Genomic DNA, 13,981 nt, shown 5'->3' on the forward strand with positions numbered 1-13,981 from the left:
TATTGGCCAGAATTTTAATAAACTTGAACATTACACTTATTACTATAAGACTAGTAATATTCATTTACTAACACTCTCTGATATAATACAATATTTCAACTTCTGTCATGACCATGTAAAGCCACTAAACACTGTGACCAGAAGTTCAGCTCAAAAGCAGGGTTATTTTATCATTACCTAATTTATTTTAGCCATAAAAGCATAATTTTTTTTAATTTCAAGTAATGAAAATGTTTTTATGGATTTATTTTATTTCACTTAATGTTTATTTCAGCTTGTTGCCAATGCAACATTTCTCATATTCATTTAGTTCATGTATTAAAATGAAGTATTAATAACTAAAACTTAAACTATAGACGCATTTACAAAAACAAACAAAAAAACGAATAAAATGACACGCCAACAAAATTTATAAAATAAAATCGAATTAAAAAAAATATGAAACTATAATAGTATATGAATGATACTAAAATAACACTGTCTGCCCATAATGTACATTTCTGCATGGAGGAATTCATATAAGCAACTTAACAAATATTCCTTCCAACTCGTCTCAACAAGTAGCCTGGGAAAACCCAGACAACTTCCGGCAAATTTAGATTTGCTCTACAAGTAGAACTCAGTTACTACTGAGAATGGTCTGGTTTTAACCAGGCACTCAACAAGTACTACATTCAACCTGCGTCTCTAAACTACATGTCAGACCGCACATTGAACTAGTCATATAGTATCTGACTGCAGGGTGGCATATCACCACTCTTCATGAAAGAGACAAGAGCTCAACGGTGTACTGACATAATTTGTAGGATCAATAAAGAAAAAGAAGTGCGCAATCCTCCTACATAAGCTCTATATATAGAGAAGCGAAACAAGAACCCAGTGAACTTCACTCAATATATCGATGTGAAGCGTGCGAGTGTGCTTTCATTCTGAAAGTCACAGCTGTAGTTGAGCATTTGTGATAAGGCAGTGATGATATGGATGTTATGCAGAATGAAGCTCCCGATGCTGGAAGGAGAAATGACTCATGTTGTGAATCATGCCCTCCCACACTGATACTATGCATGCACGCGCACACTTTCTTCTAAATTCTCTTGTAAAACAATATTGTCCTGTTTAAAGGATGTTTGTTGAAAAGCTAAATGAAAATCAAGAGGGGGATCTTGATATTTGTCTCGTGTCAATTTGTTTTTACTTGTGTGCATTCCCGTTACAGATGTTCTAAAAAAGGACACTTGCGCCTTTATTTCTCGTAATTGCGATTATATCTAGCAAAAGACTAATAATTGCGACCTTATTTCTTGTAATTGCAACTAGATTACAAATGACACTCAATTGCAACCTTATTTCTCATAATTGCGATTATATCTAGCAAAAGACACTCATAATTGCGACCTTATTTCTCGCAATTGTGACTATATCTCGCAAATTACACTATTTCTTTTAATTGCAACTATTTCTCGTAATTGAGAATTAATATCTCAGTGTGACTTCATATCTCTCAAATCACACTATTTCTAATAATTGCAACTATTTCTCACAGTGCGACTTTATATCACACAAATGACACTCTCATAATTGCAACTTAAATTTATTGTAATTGCAACTATATATCTCAGTGTGATTGCATTGCCTTGTTTTAAACCAGTATTATTAAATATAATTTTATACTATTATTAAATACTATTTATAGGTCACTAATCAAACATACATGCATGCAAATTAATTTAGAAAATTCATCAAAATTACATGCAAATTCATTTTGAAACGTAATAATAGAAATGTAAGATATTATATATATGTATATATATATATATATATATATATATATATATGTGTGTGTATATATATGTATGTATATGTATATGTATATATCAGTTATCTTTTTATTTTAAACTGAATTGTAAAATATTTGTAATAAAAATAAGAATACAAATTACACAAAATACAGTGGGGTCTAGAATTGAGACCACTAGTGAAAATGTTTCCATCACAATGTCTACTGTATTGTAAGATGGTAGGGTATACCAAACTATAGTCAAAGATAAATGATATACCATCTGTCTGTCTCTCTGATGCACTTGCTCATCTCTGTACTAGGAAAAGAAAAGCAGACAGTGAGAGAGAATGTACGTGTCTGAGTGGACATCTGAACAATGCTGTGTGATGAACGGCTGATCCCGCGGTGTGTATACGTGTGTATGTGTCTGTGTTACACAGAGGGATGGCAGCTGCTGCACAAGCGCACTCTCTCTCCTCTCAGATGAACAGGTGGCTCCGAATCACTGAAAAGGTCATCCTAATTCAACCGACCTTGTTTAGCTGGCAGAAAGGTTAATTACTATCTGATTGCAAACACAGAGTGCATCCTACCTGCAAAGATGACAACCCTTCTTACAACAAAGTCTGAAGGACAGTGAGGGACACGACAGCTTTAACCTACATTCACTAAAGTGAAGCTTTGAGAAAAACAGTGGAATATTTACCCTTAATTTGGAGCGACTGTCTTTTGTCAGTGCCTGCAAGTAGCATAAACAAGTCAGCATCAGCGTTAGTATAGAGCTTTTTTCTTCTCTTTTTGTTTAGTTAATGAGCAAAACGGAAGCACCAGAGCCCACAGTGGAAGAAAGTGTCCATTTAAAGGCGGAAGCTTGTTATAAATTAGCAACAGTACAAGACAGGAAAGGGCAACTGTGAAAACAATGACATGTTACTAGAGTTCCTAAGTATCATCAAAGATAGCTTGTACCATTAATAGGGGTTGTGCCGAGCACCGGAAATGCATATACGACCATTTTCTAAAATGTTTTTAGGGTGTTTTCACATTTGGTTTTGATTGCCTGGTCTGAACCGGAGTTTGATAGCTCTCCCTCCCTCTGCCGGACGGTGTTCAGAGTATATTATTTGGGTCCGAACCGCGGTGCGTTTGCGTCAAAGCAGCAGCTCTTTACCCCCGTTGCTTGGGAATGACGGCAAAATTAACAGTGTTGCTCACCTCGCTTTTTATATTTTTGTTTTTGAACCATTGGGTTTTTTTTTTCCAAAGCTTCAGTACGTAATGCCACTTGCGTCTATCTGCTGCGAATGTGCTGCAAATGCTCTAAAAGCGCTGAAGGCGAGCAGAAATGATACATTCTCTCTGCTTGCAGTACGCCAGTTACGCTCTACAGGAAAGGGGGTGAAACACAAACACATTCTTATGATTATCAAATCATACGTCATTAATAGCGGTTCACTTTGGTACGCTTCGCTGCTGATATGAACGCAATCGTTCTGAGTTCACATGAACCGGTTTGCAGGTGCGCACCCGAGTTCGGAAGACTGCGTTCACATCATCCAATCGAACTGAACTCTGATGTCAATTGAACCCAAAAGGGCTAGTGTGAAAGCACCCTTAGGGTGTGTTCACACTTGTAGTTTGGTTCACTTGGTCCGGTTTCTCGACCAGCTGAGAACTCGTGAAGAGCTTATAAAATGTGTAATGGAGTCAAAACAGCGTCAGGAATCTTTCCGTCACACACAAACTATGATGACGGGCAAACTTGCGACTATGACGAGAAGAAAACTGATATTCGTGAGCATTCGTGACCCCTTTTTAGGGTCAAATCTTCCTGTTTTTGGTTCGTTTACATGTATTTGGTTCTTGTTGTGTTCATATATCAGTCGAACCGCACCAGAGTTCGTTTGGAAGTAGACCGAGACCCATCTTTTCAGGGGTCTTGGTCTGATTGTTTGGTGGGCACCAGTGTTCGGATGGCAGCATTCACACTTATTCAAATGAACCGTACTAACAGAGCAAGCGCACCAGGGTTCATTTAAGCGAACGACACATGCCAAGTGTGAACACACCCTTATAGAAGTCTCTTATGCTCACCAAAGCTGCATTTATTTGATCAAAAATACAGTAAAAACTGTACTATTGTGAAATATTATGTCCACATCGCTCCAGTCTTCAGTGTCACATGATCCTTCAGAAATCATTCTAATATGCTGATTTGCTGCTCAAGAAACATTTCTTATTATTACCGATGTTAAAAACAGTTAATATTTTTGTGAAAACCATGATTTTTTTTAAATCAGGATTCTTTGATGAAAGTTCAAAAGAACATTTATTTGAAATTCAAACCTTTTGTAACATTATAAATGAATGTTCATTTAAAAAAATGTTCTTTACTGTCATTTTTGATTAATCAAATGCAGGGATGTTCAATCCTGCTCCTGTAGGGCCACTGTCCTGCAGAGTTTAGCTCCAACCCCAATTAAACACACCTGAACCAGATAATCAAGGTCTTACTAGGCATTCTAGAAACTTCCAGGTAGGTGTGTTGAGGGAGGACACCCCTGATCTAATGCATCATTGCTAAATAAAAGTATTGATTTTTCAAAACATAAAAAATAAAACATTTATTTCTTACTGTCGATTCACTATTTAATTGACCATGACTTTTCCAAGACTGTGGCAACCATTTATAAATGCAAAACTAACAGGTTGCATGTTTTTTGTGTGCAAGACTTCCATTTAATTAGCTGCAAGGGTACTACAGTAACTGGCTTGTTTGTTTACCAACCATGTCATGGGAGGACGTTCAAAACAACTCAAGACTTCTTCCATGTTTTGCTTCAATGATTTTGCATAATAAAAAAAAAGCAGAGGCCGAATATCTATCAAAGATCGATATCTGAAACATTCCACTCTGCCAGAATTCTTATTACATTTGAGACAGCTCCTGTATGGCATAATGTAAAAGGTGTGCTGAGCTAAACTTTGCTTCAGTAGATACAGCATAAATACAAACTAATGGCTTCCTTTCAACAGCTACTTGTTATTGTTTTTCACATTAGAGGCAACCAGCTGTGCTACTACAGGTACTTGAATTAAATAACCTGGCATCTATTCTAATTTTAGCATGGATGGCCACTTCACAGAGTAAGGGCTTTTAATAGGATGCTGTTTTAGTGTGACATTTAAGGCTGGAATATACACTACATGACTTAAATTCTGAACAGATTTAAAAACACTAGGCATCATACACTTGTCGACTTTGTAAATGGTTACAGAGGAAAAGCTGGGAACCATACACTACCAGACTTTCAAATTGTTCTGAACACAACAAATTCATATTATATTTTGGACATACAGCATGTAAACACTTCTAAGCAAACATTCATTCTGAAAGTTGTTTACTGCACAATCTTGAGAGACTTGTGAGAAAGTGTATGAGAATTATTAAAACTATGAGAAAGTATTAAAAGTATGCCATTAGCAGGTTGACTTGGTGAAGCATGTAAACAATGGGACGCTTCCTAAACGCTGTTTGTTGGGAGTGATTTGATGCATCTACCTCAACAAATGGCGGGACTACATGTAATGAGAAGTTTCGCAGGAAACCGATTAGATTGTTTGGGAAACCTGATGGATAACAATCGTTATTTTTGCAGTTCAATTTGCTGATGCTAGTGTTGCAAAAACCTTTACAGAGATCACAACTTGAGTTGTGTGGTTAGCTAGATACATTGGAAAAGCAAGTAAACATTTTATGTCTTATAAAATAAATTTCTGATTAAGCTTCATTTTATGATAAGTTATAATATAAATGTAAAATAATTGTAAAATGTAACCATTTTATATTAAAATTAACATAAAAAAATTTGGGGTCAGTAAGTTGTTTTTTAAATTAGTACTCAATGAATAATCAGCAAGGATGCATTAAAATGTAACAAAAGTGACAAAAACATTTATAATGTTACAAAGGAATGTTTCTCTGTCAAAACCTTTCTTTAAAGACTCCTAAAAATATATGCATCATGGTTTCACAAAAGCATTAAGCAGCACAACCAAATATTGATAAGAATCAGAAATGTTTCTTGAGCAGCAAATGATTTCTGAAGGATCATGTGACACTGAAGATTGGAGTAATGATGCTGAAATACAACATTTTTTAAATATTACGGTTTTTAGCTGTATTTTTAATATATGAAATGCAGCCTTGTTGAGCATAAGAGACTCATTTACAATAAATAAACAAAAACTTACCAACCCCAAACTTTTGACTGGTAGTGTATATAGCATTTTATTTTAGTTTGCATAGCGAATCTATGCAAAGTGCTAAGTTAACACACTGTTGCCCATTCCTGCAGATAAATCCTGTAAGCAGATGCAGCAGGATCACATCCTTCCCCGGCAGGGAGAGAAACTGAATGCTAGCCCAAGGTCAGCAGAGTGAATCATCCACACCCCAGTGAAAATCTCCACCTGTAGCCCAACACCCCCACCGTTAAAAACATCTCATCTCAGAGATGCAGCTCCACCTTCAAAACCCTGATTTCATTCGCCCCAGACAGTGACGCTGCCTCCCAAACCCACCAAAAACGTAATTAAAAAAAGCGGGATATTAATCGGATGTCAGGAGCAGACGGAGACGGCTCTATTAACCCTCTGGGCTTCTTCGCCCGAAAACGGGCGAAAACTTGAACGTTTCGAATTGTTTAATTTTTTTGCTTCATCGGATGGGGGTGAAACTTGGTGACTTTTCTTTTATTACCTATATGAACACACAAAAAAATCAAGGAGATGATTCTGATATGTTAAAGGGTCGTAAAAAAAAAAGTCACACTTAGCTTCCTCCCGCCCGAAAACGGGCGACATAGGAAATGAATGGGAAATACGAAAAAATAGGAAAACTCAGAGAAACTTTTGGTGGTACAAGCTACAGATCAGCCACTGTGCTGAAAAAAAGTGTACAGCAATGAAGGGGTGACACTCTAGAACATCAAGAGTGCAAAAAAGACACCCTCCCCCCCCCACACACACACCCACACACACAAACACACACACACACACAGAGAAATGAACTGGTAAGACTGAAACAGCAAATTTTGCCCCAAACTATATAAAAATGATATAATCATAATAACTCCAAAACTATAGCAAGGAGAGTCAAAAGGTAGGTATCGTTTGAAAGAACTCTTTTTAAATTTTTTGAAAATATAAATTACATTACATTTGGACATTGTCCCGCCAAGAAACGGTGGATAAAAGACAATATATATATATAATTTTTATTATGATTTTGCATATCTTTCATATTTCTCATGTAATAACTCAGGAAGGAAATAAGGTAGGAGGAAAATTCTTTTTTAGTGAAGTCCCCCTACGTGTTAGCTGCATCTGGATAAAAAAATAATAATTTTTGGATAAAGGAATCAAAAATTACAGCATTTTGAAAAGAGATAGCCTTTTTGTACAGTCTTTCACACCCCCTCATGGGCAATTTTTTCTTCATGAAGAATATCTTGTCATAAAAGCAATAGATTATGGTAATTTTGGGCTCATTTTAATTGTAATAATATGCTGTAAAAAATGAAGTGCCATTTTCAATTATCTGAGAATGTTTCATGAGCTGTATGATGTTTTTGACACATTGCAGTACATTATTTTATAGATTATGAAAAAAAGAGAAATTCTATGTATCAGCAAATAACTCAGCAATACTTAAGAGTTTTTCAAAGTGGATACATTCACTGTAAAGTTCAGACTCTAAGCTTTCAAATGACATCAACTTTGTGTTTATCAAGGCAAGATTTTTGAAAAATATGGTAATAAATATTTTCGCAGCTAGGTGGCGCCTGCTGGCGGTACACTTGGTTTTAGAGGGATTACTCAGCACTCGTTAGGAATTAATACATTTAATTAGATGCATTAAAAAGCTGAGATTCTAAGCTTTAAAATGATATATAATTTGTGTTGTTCCATTCAGTGGTTGATTAGTAATAAATTGTTTTCTTTCCGAATGGGAATAAATCAAATAAATAAATAAAAAAGCTATAGGCCGCCTATGGGCGGTTATAGGACATGACACAAATTAATAAATTTTGAAGCCACTAGGTGGCGCTCTTCTCACTTGAAATATTTTTTTTTTTTAGGCCTGCACACTAATTTGATGTGAAATGTTGCATTTATTGATAAATAAAATAAAATAAATAAAATAAAAATATATATATTAATTCTAATGGAAAAAATTGCTCATAAAAATTACATAATTAATGCAAAGTATCATAAAAAATTCTAAAAATTCTATATAATAATCAGAAAACATTATAGAACAAAACAATATTTGAATGGTTATCCTAGGACAAAGTTAAGTACAATTTTAAGGCTTCGCCCGTTTTCGGGCGGGAGGAAGCTAAGTGTGACCCAATTATGAAGAAGCCCAGAGGGTTAATCTGCGGCGGGCTGGATGTGTTCGGCGGATCTATTAGCACCTGTGTTTTTGGTTGCCGTGACTGATGACTGAGCTGCATCTGCTCCTCAGACATCCATCCCATGATTCCTTGCTGCTCTGAGCCCCTCCTTTCCTGATTGCGCTCTGAGCAATGTTTACCCCTTATTACATCAGCAACCCTTGACCATCGCATTAATGTGAGGGAGATTCAGGAGGGTTTCAGTGAGACGAGGAATCTTAACGAGCTGATTGGCCATTATATATGTTAACAGGGCGAGTGGCAAAGTGACAATTACGCGTTTTAACCAGTACAGGATTGGATTGTGCTTATGAATGGAATGATTAATGATTAAAAGGGATAGTTCACCCAAAATTTGTAATTCTGTCATTTACGTCATGTTGGTCTAAACTACTTTGGTACCAAGTCAATACTAAAATCTTTTTTTTTAATGAAAACGAGAACCAAGTCAATTTGGTAACAGCTTACTGTCTGACTGACAGGTGGCTGCTTTTTAAACTCATGACCAAATATAGTGCACAAGTCATAAGAAACACTTTAATGCTGTTTTTATGCCATCACTTGCATGGTCTGGAAAAGAGCAGCTAGGACATCCTGCTAAAAATATTTTGTGTCCTATAGAAGAAGAAAAATAAAATAAGGGTTTGTTGAAATGAAAGTGAGTAAATTACACAATTTTGTGTGAACTATTCCCTTATGATATTTATTTGCCCCATACCACTTGTTCTTCACCGCCCCGGGGTGCCAAAATGACGAACACATCACCTATTTGCCGTCTGCCTCATGCTTTTTGGCCGTCAATCAGACTTACTGGCCTCTTAGGCAATACGAGCTCGACATGAAAGATTTCTGTAAATGCTCAGAAAACAGGAGCTAAGAGCTTATTGCCAAATTAAACACCTAAAGCTACTTGAATGAAAGCGTGGCCTTGACCGAGCGTCTGTAGATTTAGATGTATGAGTCAGAGCGCGCCTCTGAGAGCTGTTTTTGGCAGTCTGAAAGAAGTTGAGTGGCGAGAGGTGAGTTCTGGTCATTTTGGCAGCAACACACGGGTTTGTCTGTCTGACCCCTGCAACAAGCTGCAAATTGGAGTTGAGGCAGTTCAGTGAATCCTACTCTTTTAAACAGGCGTCCAAAAGTGTTCTCATTTTTCTTCTGTAAAATTGTGAAAATCAAAGAAATAGTCAGGATAGTTTTTTATGGGAAATTTAAAGGGATAGTTCACCCAAAAATGAAAATTCTTTAATTACTCACCATGTTGTTCCAAACCCATAAGACTTTAGTTTATCTTCAGAGCACAAATGAAGATATTTTTGATATCAAAGATAGACTAAAAACACATCTCTTTGACCTAGCATTCACATAATACATTATAGACTTCTATAATTCAATGTTAGGCTGCATAGATTAGGTCAGCTGGAACCAGGAACACTTCCCATAAATCCTGATGTACTCGTTACATCATACGAAGAATGGCATCTACGCTAATTTTAGTGTTTGTTTATCCCGAGGTTTTCCCGCAGCCTGCCGGATCCAGGCCGTATCCAGATCTGATGAAGGACCTTCGCCTGGACCCGATGACAACGCAGTGCTGAAGTGCCAACTAGTCTCTCCCTATGGAGGATCCCACTACCACTCTACAGATAAAGCCTTGTCGGGAAACTCAATTCGCGTATCTACCCCGAATTGATAAAATAAAATAAAATTCTGTATCAAAAATGATAAGGAAACACCAGTACTTTGTTTAGGCTTGGTTTGTAGGGAATTACAAACCTGCGCACATATATTCAAACGCGCATAACTATAGAACCAATTCTTAATGCGCATGTGAACGCCATCAGCGTTTCTCACAGGTTCGCGTTTAAAGTCTGCGTAGAGAGAATTGTGTCGTCTTAGCGGCCCCTAATTTAATAACAAATGATTGTTGCGACGGAAGCGAATCAATCATAACTAACTTTAGCTGGAAAATGACTTTACTAAAGAACCGCTATAAAGCCAAAACAATCTCTTTTACCATAAATTATACGTTTATCTCTGTAAAGCTGCTTTGAAACAATCTACATTGTTAAAAGCGCTATATAAATGAAGATGACTTGACTTGACTTGATGAAATCTGTAGTTGAATTCTGTCCCTCCATTGACAGCTACGCAACTACCAATTTGACGCTTCACTCAATTCAAATGGATAAGTTTTACAATCTCTTTATGAACTTTTTGTTTAATCCAACATTTTCTGAAGAGACACGATCGCTTTATATGATGAACAGATCGAATAGGCTTTTATTCACATTTAAACATTGATTAGCTCAACCGATATATTTTCATGATGCTTCCTGCTTTTGAATTCTTTCTCGAACCAATAAAGCTCTGGTTCCCAATCATTGTAATGATATGGAAAAGAGCAACCAGAACTTACTTCAAAATTCCTGCTTTTGTGTTACACAGAAGAAATATAAGTTTGGAACAACATGGGTAAATAAATAAATCACAGAATTTTCAATTTTGGGTGAACTATCCAACATAAAATAACAATATATTTGTGTTTTATGTGTGTTGCTAATGACTGTATACAGATGTGTGTGTGCTTGGTGCGTACAGACCTTGCTGCGCGAGTCCACGTTGAGCAGACACACCCCGCACGCCAGTTCTTTGGCATTCTTAATGCCGTGCCTCAGTATACAGGAGGAGAAGTCCAGTGAGCTCTCATCGGGCTAAAGAAAAACACACACACACAATCATCATGAATTCAGTTTTAAAAAAGCGATTGGGACCACATTGCATCCACCACACAAATGGCCGGCTGTCACTCAAACTTCAGATCACAGAGGCCATTAAACGGCTGGCCACTGAACAACCTCACAGCAGTTGATTAGCCCTGCAGATCAATACATCAGCTACAGAATCTGGCCAAAATAGCAGGATCCGTGCAGAGACAAACCCTCCACTCTCTAACCACGTTAATTTTTATTATGCTTCAGAGCGTTTGTGGGTTTTCGGCAGTGTGCCCAGACGTCATTTTCCCAAGCTGGTATTATCTGACCACACAACTCTAATATTTGGAGGACGTGAACAGCTCCGGGTAGAGCGTCACGGATAATAACGGCATGGTGTGAACGTAGCATAAGCTCGTTGTTTTGCATCAGGAGGAACTGTAAAAGGTGTCAGCTGTTTGTTTGCGGCGCTTGGTGACTGACTACAACTCTGCATAGCCTCATGGGACACACTGATGACATGTGATGTCTGTTGGACCGAATGCAATGATTGGATACAATCTTTTTTGGGTCCTGAGACTTCCACAGAAGATGTAAATTCTTTAATATTTAGACTACTTCTATTATTGATTGCTATCAGGATGTGAAGAGTGATTAAACTAGTGTTATTGCCTACCCACTTCAAGTACCAACACTAAACTGGTTAAGCTCCTTCAGAACACACCATTTGCGTTTCTAAATTAAAACACCATTTCACACAAACTAAATTAAATTCATTTTATGATAGCTTTAGGCTGTATTTTGTGCCACATTTATAGAAGTGTCTACTGCTCCATAGTTCACCGCTCACATAAAGCACAGTTTACCTCAGTTATACTCATACTAAATTTTAAATCAACTAGGGCTGTCAAAGTTAGCGCGTTAATAACGCGTTAATGGAAAATCATATTAACGGCACTAATTTTTTTAACGCGCGATTAACGCAGCGCGTATTTTCTGTTTGACCCGTGGCCCAACCCCTAGTTGGAGAAATGTAGATACACCGTGTTGCCAACCTAGCGACATTGCAGACCCCTTTGGCTATTTTTTCCCTTCAAAAAAGCGCCCAAACCTTATTTAGTTTCTGAGAATCTACCGGTACCGCCGGTACTGCTCTCCCAGCACGCGCGCGCGCCTCTCTCTCTCGCTCTTTCTCTGCGTCTCGCGCAGAGGAGCAGCGCTTTAATTCAGTTAAACACAGATATTATGTTGCTTCTCTAATTTTACAAGTATAGCCGAAATCAGAGCACAGATATTGTCTTTATCGTATGTGTATTTGATTTCATCAGACGACGGCTCGATTATCAGGATTTTTGTGCAGATTAACTTAACATCTTGAAAGGGAGAGCTAGTTATGTCTTAATGGGTCGCGTTTCAGTCACTATTTCATATTCATTCCGTTGTTTGACAACAGAAACAGTAAAATATACCAATGAAAACAGTTTTATGGAGAATTTAGCTAAATCAAAATAGGCACAGAGAGAGACAAACTATAATGTAATAATTCTGCTAAATGTACATTTAGCATTTTCAGAAGAGCTGCCCTGTCATGCAAAAATCTAAACATGTTTGTGTTAGTAAATTGCTCAGTGCAAAGAAAGAGAATGGGAACCTGGTATTTCTTTGTTCTTTCTACACGTGTCTAATAGACATGAACAAGTTCTTTGAAAAACATCTATGACCTTTGAAACATCTTCAATGTCTCGTCTTCATGCTCTATGTTGACTATGGTTTCAATAATAAACATACATTTGCATAAAGCATCTATAATTATCCATGCCCATGTTGATTAGAGTATTACAAACTTGAAAAGTATTAATTTAAGGTACATTTAGAACAAATCAAAAGATGTGCGATTAAATGCGATTAATCGCGAGTTAACTCATGGCAATCATGCGATTAATCGCGATTAAAAATTTTAATCGATTGACAGCCCTAAAATCAACCAATCATCTATTATGCAGTAATCAATATTTGTGTATTACTGGATCTACTACAAGATCTGGTATTGTTTATTTGATAAACTCACAGTGAGGTTTGCCAGCGACATGAAGCCCATCAGGTTGTTCCACACACGGCTGATGTCTTTAAGTAGCTCCTGTAGTTTCTCCGAACAAACGGCCGTGGCTTTGATACCCAGCTCCACACGCTTGGTTACGCGATACACCTCCACCACACCTGATATATACACCAAAAAACAACATTTGTGTCATGTAAAAACCTTCCCAAACACACAATTCAAAGAAATGCAAAACCAAGCGTGTCAATGAATATAGAAATTTGCTATGATAATGATTGGTGAATGGTTGTGAGTGTTATGGCATGAGAAAGGCTGGAGGCTATTCATCATAGCAGCCAACTCAAATATGCTCTTCCTTTTGAGTCAGTTTTTGTGGAAACAGTATTTCCAGTGTTCTCTTGCCATCATTACTATAGCAACCAAAGTGAAAGTATTACAGATATTGATAACACTGTGTGGATTTGTGTGCGGTGTGAACAGACCCTGTGCATAACCAAACAGGAGAAACAATAACACGGCGGTGCCGTTCCCAGCACTCCCCAGCGCTGAATGTCCTTTTAAGCTGAACCCATAAGAGCGTCCCAGAATAGTTGCTCTGCTCTGTAACACTAGACTCCCCCGGTCAGACCCACAATGCCCTGCTCTGTCTCCAGTCACAATCGCTAGAGCCGGATCAAAGAGCTTTAACGGTTTGTTTCTATGTAACAGCAGCACCTCGTGTTCCCTTCCCGCCAACATAGGCACGTACAGCTCATTAAAGCCACCCTGAGTGTGTGTGTGTGTGTGTGTGTGTGTGTGTGTGAGACTACAGAAATAGGAAGCAGATAACCAGAACACCTGGCCTGTCTGTTTGACGGAAGACTGCAGGGACGCATGAGGAGCAGGAATGAATGTGCATGAAGATATTGTGTGACATAGCTGATCTTATGAGATTTACTGATACCGCTTATGATGGGTAATGCTGGTCTCT

General features: G+C 37.5%; 1 protein-coding gene across 4 annotated transcripts in view; it reads right to left on the reverse strand.

The window, feature by feature from the left end:
- synrg (synergin, gamma) overlaps positions 1 to 13,981 on the reverse strand; it is a 53,726-nt gene that overhangs the window by 2,346 nt on the left and 37,399 nt on the right. For 3 of the 4 annotated variants that reach the window (XM_081371484.1, XM_081371483.1, XM_081371482.1), the window contains 2 exons: positions 13,021 to 13,169; positions 10,842 to 10,952 (listed from right to left, as the gene is read on the reverse strand). In XM_081371484.1, the coding sequence (XP_081227610.1) occupies positions 10,842 to 10,952; positions 13,021 to 13,169 (260 nt within the window). Of the gene's footprint in view, positions 1 to 2,486; positions 2,520 to 9,357; positions 9,397 to 10,841; positions 10,953 to 13,020; positions 13,170 to 13,981 lie in introns of all 4 variants that reach the window. The other variant, XM_081371481.1, reaches the window with a different exon arrangement.

This window comes from Scardinius erythrophthalmus (assembly GCF_964197995.2).
Source record: "Scardinius erythrophthalmus genome assembly, chromosome: 7".
Lineage (NCBI taxonomy): Eukaryota > Metazoa > Chordata > Actinopteri > Cypriniformes > Leuciscidae > Scardinius > Scardinius erythrophthalmus.